Raw genomic sequence first — 15,129 nt, forward strand, 5'->3', positions numbered from 1 at the left:
GCGCCCTCTGCTGGCTACACCCTGTAAAACTGACATAGAAAGATTCAGTGAAGCCATGTCAGGTGCAGTCTTCAATTACTGAGGATTTACAGCTTAAATGTTTGATTTGATACATTTTTTACACCCCTGCCCTTCAATATTAAACCTAAAGAGACTGAAGCTAGTTCAATAAATCAAGAAGCACCAATGCACACTCAATATCTCACTGCAATCACACTGTGCATTGAATTTGTAAATGTAATTAAACATGATTGTTTTATAAATGAATATTCTCCATTAAAAGTATTTGTTTTTGTTTCTTGTGTCCTCAATTCTGAATGTCCAGTTACCTGCATATTCCCTCAATGCAGCAATCCCCATATCCGCTCGGAGAACCTGTACTTCAAGTTCAGCACAACTATAAAAGAACAGGTTTCAAACATACCTTTCCTACTTTGTTTTCGTATTCTAAGCTGCAACATGACACCAAAACAATGAATGAATTGAAAGTTTTTGTATTCCTTTCTTAGCTTCAATGTGTTTAAGTTATTCTTGTATTCTTGTGTGTGTGTGTGTGTGTGTTCTTTCAAAGCTGCATGTTGCACACCATTACTTTTCGTCCCACCCACCAGATCAGCTTCCTAATATCCGCACTGCTTGCCAATGCTTGCAGCATCTTCTCTCTCTCTGCCTCGAGCGGAGAGCTGCTGTAGGCCTGCAGCAGGGAGTTCCAGCCGTCACAGTGCTGGATGCCGACTGTGAATACAGTTTGCATGAGATCTGCAGGTATGCTGCAGAGCAGAGGACAAGAGCAGAAACGTTAGCTTCATGAAGCAGGCGTTACCACAGCTTAGGCAAGATAACATGGCAAGACACTTTAGAGCACAGGAATATTTATCAGTCAAGTGGTTTAATGCTGGAAGTCGAAGGAATGGACATGGACTGGGTATAATTGAGAGTCAGGGAGTAATTGAGGCAATGGATAAATCTCAAACGATTTATCCAAATAGTAATTATGCAGCACAAGGGTTTTCAGCCGGGGGTATGCGTACCCCTGGGGGTTCTTCTAAGAGTCACAGGACGACTCAAATGCACAAATATTAACGAAACTAACAGAAAATAATGATCTTGAATTGATTTTTTTAAATGGTATTATATATTCTCTAAACCACAATGTATACTTATTTAATCTTTTTTTAGCTGCTCAAATAGTGAACCACAGATGGAGGGGGGGGGGGGGGGGGGGGGGGACCCAAAAGACTATCTGCAGGTTGTCCAAGGTGGGCATTCAATATGCGTCAAGTTGCAAACGCACCTAAAGTGACGTATACGCAGTTCCGCTTGCGTGGATTTCCACTCTGATATATCGGTGAAGCAGGGATCTGGCGATTGTGTCTGGAGAGCGCTTTGTGCTGTTCATGATCTTTGTTGTTTTAAACTTGTCATATCAGTGAAACACTGTTGTTTTTTTAAGTGTAAATGCTCCGGTAAACATACACAGTCATCATAATATTCATACTCTGCTGGTTTTTGTTTTATTTATTACCGTGGCTGCATTTTATTAACAGCAGTAGTGCCTGGTTGAATATGTTTTCGGTGTTTGATTTCTTACTAAAAGCAAAGGAAGAATAATTTTTATGATGGCTTTAAAAAAATGCATTATTACTAGTAATTATAGTTTTATCTTGAGATTACTGTTTTTGACAGGGTACTGTAAACATTTTAAACAGCACACAATTATGCTGAGGTAGGAAGTAAAGAGTAACGTGATAAACACTTACAGTGTGGAATATTTTGTATTAATTAATAATGACTTTGCCCAATCGAAAGTGAATATGAGGGTTTCCAAATATTCCTAAATACTGTCTTTTAATGCTATGCATCCAAAGACATGTAATTAAGTTTTAGGAATTAAGCCTACTGTTTGTTTTTCTGTCTCAGCAATTTGTCAGCTAACAGTTAATATCTCTTATCCTTTACCTCACGTTGGCGGGAGATTCTGTCCAGTTCAAGAATATGTTCTTGGCTTTTTCAATGCATTTCTGGTGGTTGTAAGAGCAGGCGACTCCCAGCAATGAAGACCTGAGCTTTTGTTGAGTTATGATTTCTACTTCATTCCAGCTCTGGTTAGTAATCAGTTTTTCAAAAAGTCCCAGAATATATGCCTTTGAGAAAAAAATAAAGAAAATTTTATATATAAGAAACCTATGGGAAAACTCCATTCCAGGGCACTACCACATGGCAGATTAAAACTCCATTCCAGGGCACTACCACACGGCAGATTAAAACTCCATTCCAGGGCACTACCACATGGCAGATTAAAACTCCATTCCAGGGCACTACCACACGGCAGATTAATTCAATCGCACACTTAATAACATGCAAGCCTGGTGATTATGTTTTTAGTAGAAAGAAATAACCAACTGTGAGCCCTAACATAGCACAAGAATGAAATCTGAAGATGCCGCATTTCTTCATCTAACACTTTTATACCAACTAAACATTTCTCTCATTCAATTTTTACACCATGATATATACAAATATTCAATCTTATATCCCAAAAGTAAATCAAAATACAAGTGACAGACAGACAAAGGTAAAGCCTGGCAGAAATTTGTGTTCAACACATTACAGTTGTAAAATATTGCAAGTACTGTAAGATTTAACCCCTGAAGGTACACAAGGAATTGAGCGGTTGTTCAAACGGTTTCTTCTTAAAATACATTTGAGAGCGACTCAACTATCACGAGGAAACTGGAAATTTGGATGACCAGATCCAACCTGTCAGTAAAATTTCAAACCGTTTCGTGCACCTCATTGCAAAAATAAGAAAGCTAGCATAATTTTTTTTATTTGTGAGACACATATGTCCCTTGTATCTTAAAAGGGCTATGGGCTACTATAGGTTACTATAGGCTACTATATCGAAATGGTTTGTATCACAGAGAAGCTCAGCAGTCTCACTCAAGCCAGCCTCACCTTCATCCTTGCAGTAAGCTGCAGTAATCCTCTCTTGTCCAGAAGTCTGTGGATATGGTTGAGCTGAAGCAGTGCCTCAGTCACTGGGGGTGTGCTCGTCTCATTGACAAGGTAACTGGTAAGATTTAGCACCTGTTGGATTGACACCTTGCCCAGCCTAGGAAAACATTAATAACAAAGATACAAAAAATACTGGTACTGTTTTCAAAATCAATTGGTGCCCAGTAAGTCATATGCACAAAAGTCAAAGAATGTAATGTACTACAACTGCTACTGCTCACACAGTCATGGTCATATATGCATGCAGCTGCTTGAAAGTGTAAGTGCTGAATGTACTGAGTGGCAGGATGGATACCAGGTACAGCAAAGGACCCTGGGTAACTGATCCAGCCATGGCTCAGCCACTCTTCTGCTTCCACCCGCTCACTTGTAAACACTAGAAACAGGTCATGCTGTTACTGTAGGTGGTGCAGAGGGTGCATTCATAGCCTCTCATGCCTCTTTTCACTAAAGGCCTTGGTTCAAATGTCCACCATTGCCCCAGCTGACAGTAGTCCACATCACAAAGCCAGCACATACTATGCTGCTGTTGGCAGCGTCTGCTTGAGAGACACCCTGGACTGAATGGTGGGGGATGTTCAGGTCAGCACTGAGCTGCACTCACTTGTAGGGCTTTCAGGGGCTCATGATGGCTCCTTATCTCTAGCCTAACTTTAACATTTCATTGCATTACATTTAGCATTTAACTTTACATTTACAGCATTACATTTACAGACAACAGCTCTAGAAACATGATCAGACAGACTAGCAAGTCTCAATAATCAAAACAATAAAAATAATAATAATAATAAAAATAACAAATAATAATAAATCTCCTGGTCTCTGTGCTATGCTTAAAGCACTGGCTATGGTTAACTCTTTTTAGGATTTTAAAAAATTCAATAGTCTCCCCTAATTCTTCTTTGCTCTTGGCTACATTTCCCTCAGCTGGTTTGTAACTCACTCAAAGTCAAACACCCTCCATACCTAGCAAGTCCAAATATGTCATGGATAAGGCTCGCTCTGTCTTGGTAGCTAAGAGCTAAATGATTGTTCTTTAATAATATAATCAGGTCTCTCCAGCCGTCTTCACCATAATGCACCATGTAGAATCCCTCCATGTCAATGTTAAACTTCACCCACTGCACCTCTTCAGGAACGTATATGGTGGCTGGTGGAGGAGAAAATAGAGCATGTCAGTGATGGGACACACCTGCAACACGCTCCTGTACCGAACAGCACACAGCACAGGCTCACCACGCTCCTGTACCGAACAGCACACAGCACAGGCTCACCACGCTCCTGTACCGAACAGCACACAGCACAGGCTCACCACGCTCCTGTACCAAACAGCACACAGCACAGGCTCACCAGACTGCTCCTTCAGCAGGATCATATTCTTGCAGCTTGAGGCATTACTGCAGCTGCTGTTGATGGATGTCAGGGGAATCTGCCACAGGTAGCTGCTGAAGAATCACAACCAAAAACAGTATCTGTTTAAAGAGACTGCAGAGGCTTTTCACATGCTGTTTTTTTATTATTATTATTAAACCCCATATGAAATGATTTATCAGCTAGAAGCACTAGCTTAAGATAGAAAATGAATATGGTAATATGTATATCCATTTAGAGTTATCTTTCAATACAAGACACTGAAACTTTGCCATGTGTTACCCTTGGGTAATCTTTCCGACCCCATTAGAAAGACGACTTTGCCATGATTTAGCCAGGTTTTTAAATAAGTTGGGGAACTTGGTCTCCCCCCATCGTCTCGGTTTGAAAACCTTAATTATTTCCCACAAAGTAGAGACAAACGTGATGAGTACGTTATGTTTTCATTTTTTGTTCTATAAATAAATATAGATATATATATATATATAATATATATATATATATATATATATAAAGATATATAGATAAATATATATGCCCTTATATTATATATATATATAATATATATATAATATATAATATATATATATATATATATATATATATATATATATATATATATAGAAATATATCATGATATCATTTGCCATATAATCTATAATACTATTATATATGTTATGATCTTTTACCTGGGAGGTCTGGGATAGATGCAGAATAGTCGACACCCAAACAGTCTTATCAGCTTGTGAATGAACCACCAACTACATTTTTACTGCAAAATATATGCGACAAGAAAGTTCCAAGAGTTCCAGGTCATCTAATTATTGACAAAGGTAGTACCCAGTATATCGTCGCTGTTGTTTGCTTAATAAGAGCACATAGATATAAATTTGCCAAGTATTTTGTGCAGGTGTAGATTCCCCTTATCAGCTTCAGGGAGGCAGTTTGTTTCACCTGGAGCTGCTAGATGAATTGTCCACACTCAGTAAGAAGTGTTCTTGCTGAAGAGTCATCTTTGTGCCGTTCCTGGTGACTGTTACCAATGGAAAGCCTTTCTGAAGGGTCCACGATTTCATCAGCTCTGTGATGTTCGCCTCTTTTGTAAGCTGTTAAAAGGCACATGGCAACACTGTAATCACCTATTTCAAAAGAGACCACTGTACCCATTCATATACCATACCATGAAGTCAAGTTCGAAAGTTATAGATGGCTAATTTATCCATTTATCATGTCAGTTAAGCTGAGTGAACACGATGCCACTTTGTGGCTTGGTTTCAGGAGACTAGGTTTCAGGCCACTGCAAGACACACCATGAGGTTTGCAAAGTTGCCTAAAACTAGATCTCACGGTCTCCTGGAAGCAGGTTTCAAGCCACTGTTCCTGAAAAAGTGGCTTTGTGCTCCCTCACCTTTGCATTATTCAAGCAGGGCCTCTATTAAAGTACTTCACTATTAATACTGTGGTGTTGTTTTTGTTTCTTTTTTCTAATCCCCTTTTCAGTTTGAAATCATTCAATTGCTCCATTAGTGAGGATTGTATTCGTCATGTTTCTCATGCTTGCAGGCCAGCTGTTTTTACATAAAAAAGGACCAGTGTAGTGTTACCTGGGACATGCTGGCCCACAGGTCTTCACTCTGTGTGTTTGCATTCTTGTGCTGGCTTAGATACTTCACTACTCCTCTCTGGAACTGCTTTTCGGTCAAAGACGATTCGAGCATCAGCAAAATGGAGGCGCCCTGCGTCAAAGCACCAAAAACAAGAGAGAAAAGGTAAATAAAAAATACTAATGATGCAAGCATTTACAACCCATAGGCACAATGACCTATTTCACTTCTATATTACAGAAATGTAGTATGGAAAATGAACAAAGATTATTAAAAAGACTGACTATCAAGGCATGTGAATACATATGATACCTATACAAATCACAGGTGTGACGTTTTAGTCTACCAGTGTTACCATATTTGTGTTGTTTAATATCCCAATACTAAGCTCACAAGTAGGTACCCTAGTAGATTTAACATTGCCACTGAATGAACCTGTTTTGTTTTTTTTAAGTGCTCATAGTAAAAGTATCTGGCATTGTATCCAATACTGGCACACAGGCACAATCAATACAATTGACAGACAAGTGCAGTTTTGCCATTATCTACTCCACCAACAGATGACACAACTTTCATTCAAGCTATTGTATTTTAGTTGTAGCACTTTATATATTTTCACAAGGACAGATCATTTTGAATTCCTAAGTTAACTCAGTGTTTCAAACATTACCATCTCAAATATATAACCCTAACCCTACCCCTAACCCAAGCATTACCTTCTGAAATACATAACCTTAACTCAAACATTACCTTCTCAAATATATATATATAACCCTAACCCAAACATTACCTTCACATAGGACACAGAGTCAAACATCTCCTCCACCTGTTCGGCAGTTGCCACCTGAGTCGTTATGGGATGGGAGGAGTTTAATGAGTCCTTATCCATTGCTCTGAAGCGTGTGGCTAGGAAATCATCCCCCTGTCAGAGAGAAGAGGTGAAAAATTAGTGACGCTTGAAGTAATATATGGCAATGGTACAGCCAAGTATTGAAAAGCATGGTAAATACTACAGTAAATGCATTGCAAAAGCATGGGAAAATCACTGGGAAACACAGAGCGCAGTAACAAGGAAAACACTTCGTACAAGCAGGGGAAAAGCACGTTAACTGCAAAATTACTGTATAAATAGAATGTGGTATAGAAAGCTGTGCTAGGGAGGAGAAAATCACATAAACAGAGGATATTGAATGATTGTTCGTGGAATATGCTTTTTATTCTCCTTCCAAAGGGGAATACAAACTGTATACCACAAACGATCATTCAGTATCCTGTTTATACCACAAGTGTATATTTAAAATAAAGAGCAATACAAATCTGGCACAAACTCAGGCACTGTGAGGCACTGTAAGCAATACACCATTGGAAAGAGCAGAGTCAGAGTTTTAAAACAAGGTCCTATCGGTGTATTTCTGGTACAGGACCATGTCAGGAGAGAGCCATCAATGTAAGTGTTTTGCAATGTTGCTGCTACACTGTAAGATAAACCTATCTCATGCTGTAAACAAACATTATCATAGAAATGGTGACACTGAAGGCACAAGGACCTATTTTCCCATAAACATATAATTGTTTTTCATGTTTCTGGATCAGATGCATGAGACAAAAGCTGTTAGGGTTGCACTGCTAGGGTTGCACTGTTAGGGTTGCCATGGTTGCCACCGTGCTGGCCATTCAAGCCACAGTGAACAGCTCCATCTTGCACCACATGATCAGGGTCCCCGGGACATATAATTGGAATGTTTTATTTTTTTGCACATTTTCAATTAATCAGTTTTTTTTGGTTGCTTTTAGTCCCGTTTGTATATATGGCCATAATTCCTTTATTTATTATCCAATTTGTTTACATTATTTTTTCCATGTTTCCTACATGTAATTTCGTTGTACACTGTCACATTTGAGCTGGCCATGTTAAAATATTTTTTTTACAAACAGTAAACAATGTTTTTCTTTTCTAAAAAGCATCTCTTTCTGTGGTTTTTGTTATCTATATTGAACAGGGCAAGTCTCAGACTATAACTTTTTTTTTTTTTTTTTTTTTGAAACCCTAGTGTGTGCACATTCATTTCATATATGCCATGTACCTGTAACCTTTATAGTTAACGAGTTACAGGCACAAATCTAACAACAGTAGTTGTCTTTACTTTCATTGTCAGACTATGCTATTTCAAAAGAGACCATTGCAACCATTCGTATACCATACCATGAGCTCAAGCCCTAAATCTAATTCATCTATTTATTATGTCAGTTGCATTCTTCAAGCAGCGGTCTCTATTAATGTACTTCGATACTAATGCCAAATTTTTCGTTTGTTTCTTTTTTCCCCCCAATTCCCTTTGTCAGTTTGAAATCATTCGGTTGCTCCATTATTGAGGACTATTTTGTATATTGAAGATCTTCATGTTTCTCATGCAATGCTGCTTGCAGGCCAGCTGTTTTTATGCACAGCACAGCATGATCTAGAAGTGTTTCCTGGGACATGGTGGCCTGCGAGTCTTCACTCTGTATTTGGCTGATCCTAGTGTGGTAAAGGCTGATCAAACCAATGCCTTAACTTCTTGAACAAATGACGCTGTCCTTTAAATATATTCATACATCTGAGAACTTTTGTGCACAACTGATAAACCGGCAAACTCCAGGTCCATTAATGGGTGACAATGGACCTTAAATGACTCTGAACAGTAGTCCTATATGGTAACAGGGTCCTGGGAGACAGTCAACATGGTTTTAGGAAAGGGAGATCGTGTCTAACTAACTTGCTTGATTTTTTTGAGGATGCAACATCCATAATGGATAATTGCAAAGCATATGACATGGTTTATTTAGATTTCCAGAAAGATTTTGACAAAGTCCCGCACAAAAGATTAATTCTCAAACTGAACGCAGTTGGGATTCAAGGAAACGCATGTACATGGATTAGGGAGTGGTTAACATGTAGAAAACAGAAAGTAATGATTAGAGGAAAAACCTCAGAATGGAGTGTGGTAACCAGCGGTGTACCACAGGGATCAGTATTAGGTCCTCTGCTATTCCTAATCTACATTAATGATTTAGATTCTGGTATAGTAAGCAAACTTGTTAAATTTGCAGACGACACAAAAGTAGGAGGAGTGGCAAACACTGTTGCAGCAGCAAAGGTCATTCAAAATGATCTAGACAAGATTCAGAACTGGGCAGACACATGGCAAATGACATTTAACATAGAAAAGTGTAAGGTACTGCACACAGGAAATAAAAATGTACATTATAAATATCATATGGGAGATACTGAAATTGGAGAAGGAATCTATGAAAAAGACCTAGGAGTTTTTGTTGACTCAGAAATGTCTTCATCTAGACAATGTGGGGAAGCTACAAAAAAGGCTAACAAGATGCTCGGATACATTGTGAAAAGTGTTGAATTTAAATCAAGGAAAGTAATGTTAAAACTGTACAATGCACTAGTAAGACCTCATCTTGAATATTGTGTGCAGTTCTGGTCACCTCACTATAAAAAAGATATTGCTGCTCTAGAAAGAGTGCAAAGAAGAGCGACCAGAATTATTCCGGGCTTAAGGCATGTCATATGCAGACAGGCTAAAAGAATTGAATCTGTTCAGTCTTGAACAAAGAAGACTACGTGGCGACCTAATTCAAGCATTCAAAATTCTAAAAGGTATTGACAATGTCGACCCAAGGGACTTTTTCAGCCTGAAAAAAGAAACAAGGACCAGGGGTCACAAATGGAGTTTAGACAAAGGGGCATTCAGAACAGAAAATAGGAGGCACTTTTTTACACAGAGAATTGTGAGGGTCTGGAATCAACTCCCCAGTAATGTTGTTGAAGCTGACACCCTGGGATCCTTCAAGAAGCTGCTTGATGAGATTTTGGGATCAATAAGCTACTAACAGCCAAACGAGCAAGATGGGCCGAACGGCCTCCTCTCATTTGTAAACTTTCTTATGTTCTTATGTCCTTACCAACAGACATTTTAATTTCTTAAATCATTTCAATTTCTAATTTAAATAAATTCCTCCTGCCAGCCACTGATTCGTGTCATAATTAACCTTGGGCAGCACTTAAAACATAAAATACTTTGCTGCCGAGCGGTGCTTTATTCTTCCTTCACTCAATTATGCTACGATACAGAAGCGTGCCTTTATTCCTGTAATAAATCCTCTCTCCCGCACGTCACATTTGCTTTTATACCAGGTATACTTACAACATTTAGATCAGGGAAAATTCTCTCAATGGACATGTACTCCATGAAAGTCGCGAAGCCTTCGTTAAGCCACAGATCATTCCACCACTCCATAGTGACCAGGTTACCGAACCACTGAAAAAACAAGAACACAAAAACACTCAAACATCTCAAAATCGATTTAGCTTCAGTGAGGGGATGAAGTCGTCTGGAGGTGGTTCCAGGTCCTTCACAACCAGCCACATGGCTTACATTCAATGCAGGTGTGTACCTCTCTCAACAGCTTACTGTAACTATAAAGCATGGCATTGCTAGAATTTCCATCTAATACCAATAATACCTGCTATATTCCAAACACAGTTTCAAGTATTTCACAGTTGTGTTAATCTAATACTCTCAGATTATAATTCTCAAACACGCTTTATCACAAAAAGGACATGGCAAGTCTCTGTATGTCGCTCAGGTGAAACTGCAGTCTTCTCCACATCTCATTTGTAACAGCATTTCTGCACATCTTCAAGGAGGGGGGTATACTGCAGGGTCAAGGTCAATTCCTGTTTCTCAATTCACATTCCACTTCAAATTCCTTTATAAAATCAATTCCAATTCCCATTCCCTTTTAATCAATTCCAACACATCATTGATCAAAACTGCAATTAGCAGCATTCTGTTAAAATGAGCTTCTCACAGTGGCAACAAAATTACTTACATTGAAGTCACTGCTAGTCAATTAAACTGGCTTCAAAAGAAAGCAGTTGGACAATCACAACAATTATTGTGTGTTTAAAATATCAATTCCAATTCATTTGAAAGAATTGGAAATAGACTCTAAGACAGAAATGGAGCTCTAACAGCATGAACAGGCTTTGTTTGTTATGTGTTGTGGCATACAACAGGTGAACCTGACACATCGCCAGGCTGACAGATCCTCTGCAGGCTATGGGAACTGCTCAACAAATGCCTGCACTGCCCCATTTAAACTTGGCAATGTAATTCAAAGCAGATAGTAAAACAGCAGGACAGGATATTCAGATTAGAGCAAAGGAAGTATAGAAGTACCTGATGGGCCAGTTCATGAGCTATCACTATGGTAACCAGCTGCTTGTCCAGCAGAGAGGAGGTGTTTTCATACAGGAGGGTTGTCTCTCGGAAAGTGATTAACCCCCAGTTCTCCATGGCTCCAGCCTGGAAGTCAGGAATGGCCACCAAATCTACCAGCAAGTTATTGAAAAAAAAAAAAAAAAAAAACTCAAGATAGTGATTCAAGATAGAGTATTGTGCAGTTTTTATCAGTCTACTGAAAGGACATTGTCTTGCATTGGGGAAGGCATAAACCTATAGTTGGTTAAAGGGATTTCAGCTCAAATTATGATTGACAGAAATATTGTACATGGCCAGTTTTTTGTAAATGTACTTGCTTCACTAATATATAAAACATGTTTACATTTCTGTTTTCAGTCAGTTTTTAAAATAATATTACATTAAACATGATTTGTCTAATTATTTTTCAGACCCAAAGAAACACTGATCACCAAATATCTACCCCATATGCAGTAGAAAAGCACACGTTCTTTGAAACCCTCTGTCGCATGAATTACACAGATGTAATGGAAACACGTTTCTCATCTGCTGGCACTCCTTTGTTTTGCAAGCCTGGTCCATCAGACTTCAACGTTCCACTCTATCAATTCAGTGTAACACTGTGTACTTCTTAACAAAAAAAATGAACACAAGGTAATGCTAGTCAATTACCTAACTTCTGAAGAGGGTAGGGCATTTCAAAATAGTGATTATAAAAGTCCAGCAGTTTTATTGCTGTCTCCAAGGCATGATTCACTTGGTCCAACTTGTCAGGAACAGCATAGACAGAGACCTAAGAGGCAGTGTGACACATGTATTAAAACAATGACATAATGGAATCACTAAAAAGCATACTGGTGCACAATTGCATTATATCATGCAGTCACCTATTTAAAAAAAAACTCATATTACACATGTTTCGTTACATGACAAAATTAAATCTAGGTCCCAGTGAATGCTTTTGCTCGTTTCTTGAAATTTGTATTAACGAGAGTTGATTGTACTACCAAACCAAAATCACAGGGGTTTACAGATAAAGTACTGCCACTGTAGACCCAAATCTAAATCATAGGTGTTTACAGATACAGTACTGCCACTGTAGACCCAAATCAAGGTAAAAAAAAAACAATTGTTTTCATGTAGAGCATTCACTCAATCCTATGCAAAGCATCTATTAGCTAACTAAACCAGCACTGGCACCAGTTACCAAGGGTTACCAGTTACCTACCAGAGTGCCATTGGCTTCCATGCTGATACTTTTGAAGTCAGCCACAATGAAAGCCACAAGGTAGGTGCTCATGGTGACACTCTTGTCAAACACATCTTGATAAAATCCCCCAGGCACAACAGTAGTCTTGTTCTGCAATGGCAACATGCAAGATTAGCATTTCAATACTAGAAGTACAGTACTTCATAACATATCAAGCTTTTTTTAAATACAAAATCTGCTATTGCTAAACACGATGGAAATGGAATGCCTTCATCATATCTACTAATACACTAAATCTGGAAAAGCCATGTGTGCAGAAGCACCTAAATACAGAGAAGACCAATGCATTTCGTTTTTGTGCTTGGATTTATGATGCAGAGGCTGGTGGGTTCAGTTCTAATGTGCAGAGAGATACCACACATGAATGAAGACACAATGGAGTAATGTGTATGATCTAAACACAGGGGTACTAAACAATGCGCAGCTCATACAGGACAGTTTTTCTAGTCGAAAAATAATTGGTTTCCTACGCTGGCAAGTTGCCGTTTCACACGACATGCTTGCAGTTCACTGCTTGGGTCCACTACACATCTACAGATCTAAATACAGCAGGCCTTGCTTGTGTTTCCAGTAAGGGTTCTTTATGGTCCCCATGACATCACAAAGGTAAATACAAACCCAATGATAAATTAGGTTTTTAAATATAATTTAAAATATACCCCAATAGCCTGGAACCACAATGTTATAAATAAGAAACACATCCTGGATAGTTCAAAGTCAGCACTTCAGATACATTTAATTAACAGAAGATTAAGGAGTACCTTTGGCATGTTTGAGAGACTGATATATTCCTTATCTCGGTTTATCTTAATTAGAAACGTAGCCTTAAATGCTGGTTCATCAAAGCAAGGGAAAGCCATCCGAGCAGCTAAAGGTTCGAACTGCGTCGCAGCGAGCCACCTGCCAAAAACAAAGAACGAAACAATAATCATACAGCACTATCAAAAGAAAAATCAATATGCATCTGTTCCAATGTGGGGTAGTTTAGCTAACGGATAAAACCTGAGTGGTTAACAGGCAGAGCTGGACTGAGACAGGTGACGAGGAACAATGTTGAACTTAACCACCCAGCTGCTTATCCTGCGATTTCTATGTGGAGCGCATGCAAGTCCAAATTTGACACTCCCGTGAGACGTTATGTTGTGATCTATATTATAATGCTACAATTGTAAACACATTGTTGTTATTTAGGTTCTACTCAAATACTGTATTTACATTTATCATAATCAGAATAAAAAAGTGTGTATTTAAAAAAATACAGCAAAAATTGTTTTGATGCAAACCAGAAACAAACACAGACTTGGGGTTGCAAGCAAGTAGTCTTAAGTTGTTTCTTTTTAATTTTTAGAATCATAATTGGGAGTTTTTTCCTTTCAGAAAAAAAAAGTGAAAAATTTGGGTTAAATAGCTTTGAGAATCTGGTCCAACATGCTAAAGTCAGTAGCTGGTATTCAAATCAAGGATGTCTTGCCGTTTTATGCTGTTCTAAATGCTAACCTTTACCCAACAGCCTGGAACCTCAAACTGTATAACCATTGCATACCCTGCTGGGGCTCTTCAATAGAGGGATAAATGCTTTGATAAACACTTTAACCAACTTTAAATATACACCCTCAAGAGGACTCTGATGGGACTGTTATATTGAGGAGCAAGAGTATACTAAAAGACCCACTTTTTTATTTTTTTATTTATTTTTTTTACCTTCGTTGCCCATCTTTGTCTTGGTATGAGCTTTTATAAAAGCCATAGGAGCTGTCTGAAAGGTTGGCCGAGTACTCAAGTTTCAAATGGTAGCTCTTCCCTTTCTGAAGAGTTTCGGGACACTGGGCTGCAATCTGCTGCCAGGGGTGGTACTCCACATACTGGGCTGGCTTGGGCTGGTTTCCACCAACAGGCACGACGGAAATCTTAGAGATGGCAAGGCCGGAACTGTGGAGCACAACATTCTTGGTGTCTTCATTGACTTTCACAGTGATGGTAACAGAGCCTGTGAACTTCATAGTGGTCAAGTTGGGCTGGAGCGTTAGGTCATAATGGACCGGGCTGACGACTCTAGGTAATCTCATGCTGGTCCAAGGGAAGAGCTGACCATTGGAGGCTATGGGGTAGATGAGTGTCATTGACTGGTTGGCTTTGTGGCAGCCTTCCTTGGTGAAGGTACACTTGGGCAGGAAATAAATGACCATGGAGACCGAAGCGACGACCACCAAGACAAAGGCCCCAACCAACAAACTCCTTGCAGAGGGGAATGAGCAGGCCCTGCCCGCCGCCGGCCCGCCGTAGGGAGACGAGTTGGAGCGCAGGCTGGAGCTCCGGTTCATGAAGGACATTCCCAGTAGGCGGGCTGAAGACTCATAGTCCTCCTCCTCCTCATCCAGCTCATTCTCCCCCAGACCTCGCACTAGCAGCCGGGAGCTCCGGGGCTCGTACACCACATCGTCTGGCTCCAGGGGGTACATGGGAGGCTCCTTGGCCAGGTCAACCACATCAGGCTCCTCCTCGAACATGCTGTTTTCAATCATGTTCCTGGGCAGAGAGGCACATTCTGAAACTTAAAAAAAACAAAAAAAAACACAACACACAAAAATAAATAAATAAATAATAA

At 39.3% G+C, this 15,129-nt stretch overlaps 1 protein-coding gene across 2 annotated transcripts in view; it reads right to left on the reverse strand.

Moving 5' to 3' along the window:
- The window catches only part of LOC121313833 (leucyl-cystinyl aminopeptidase-like), a 33,596-nt gene that overhangs the window by 6,036 nt on the left and 12,431 nt on the right, over nt 1–15,129 (reverse strand). The window contains exons 2-15 of one of the 2 annotated variants that reach the window (XM_041246634.1): nt 14,226–15,075; nt 13,286–13,424; nt 12,483–12,614; nt 11,927–12,047; nt 11,234–11,385; nt 10,196–10,309; nt 6,784–6,915; nt 5,994–6,125; nt 5,344–5,495; nt 4,369–4,460; nt 3,985–4,168; nt 2,959–3,115; nt 1,960–2,144; nt 609–770 (exon numbers count right to left, since the gene is read on the reverse strand). In XM_041246634.1, coding sequence (XP_041102568.1) covers nt 609–770; nt 1,960–2,144; nt 2,959–3,115; nt 3,985–4,168; nt 4,369–4,460; nt 5,344–5,495; nt 5,994–6,125; nt 6,784–6,915; nt 10,196–10,309; nt 11,234–11,385; nt 11,927–12,047; nt 12,483–12,614; nt 13,286–13,424; nt 14,226–15,075 — 2,704 coding nt within the window. Of the gene's footprint in view, nt 1–608; nt 771–1,959; nt 2,145–2,958; nt 3,116–3,984; nt 4,169–4,368; nt 4,464–5,343; nt 5,496–5,993; nt 6,126–6,783; nt 6,916–10,195; nt 10,310–11,233; nt 11,386–11,926; nt 12,048–12,482; nt 12,615–13,285; nt 13,425–14,225; nt 15,076–15,129 lie in introns of both variants that reach the window. The other variant, XM_041246627.1, reaches the window with a different exon arrangement.

The sequence above is a fragment of the Polyodon spathula genome, chromosome 1 (assembly GCF_017654505.1).
Source record: "Polyodon spathula isolate WHYD16114869_AA chromosome 1, ASM1765450v1, whole genome shotgun sequence".
Lineage (NCBI taxonomy): Eukaryota > Metazoa > Chordata > Actinopteri > Acipenseriformes > Polyodontidae > Polyodon > Polyodon spathula.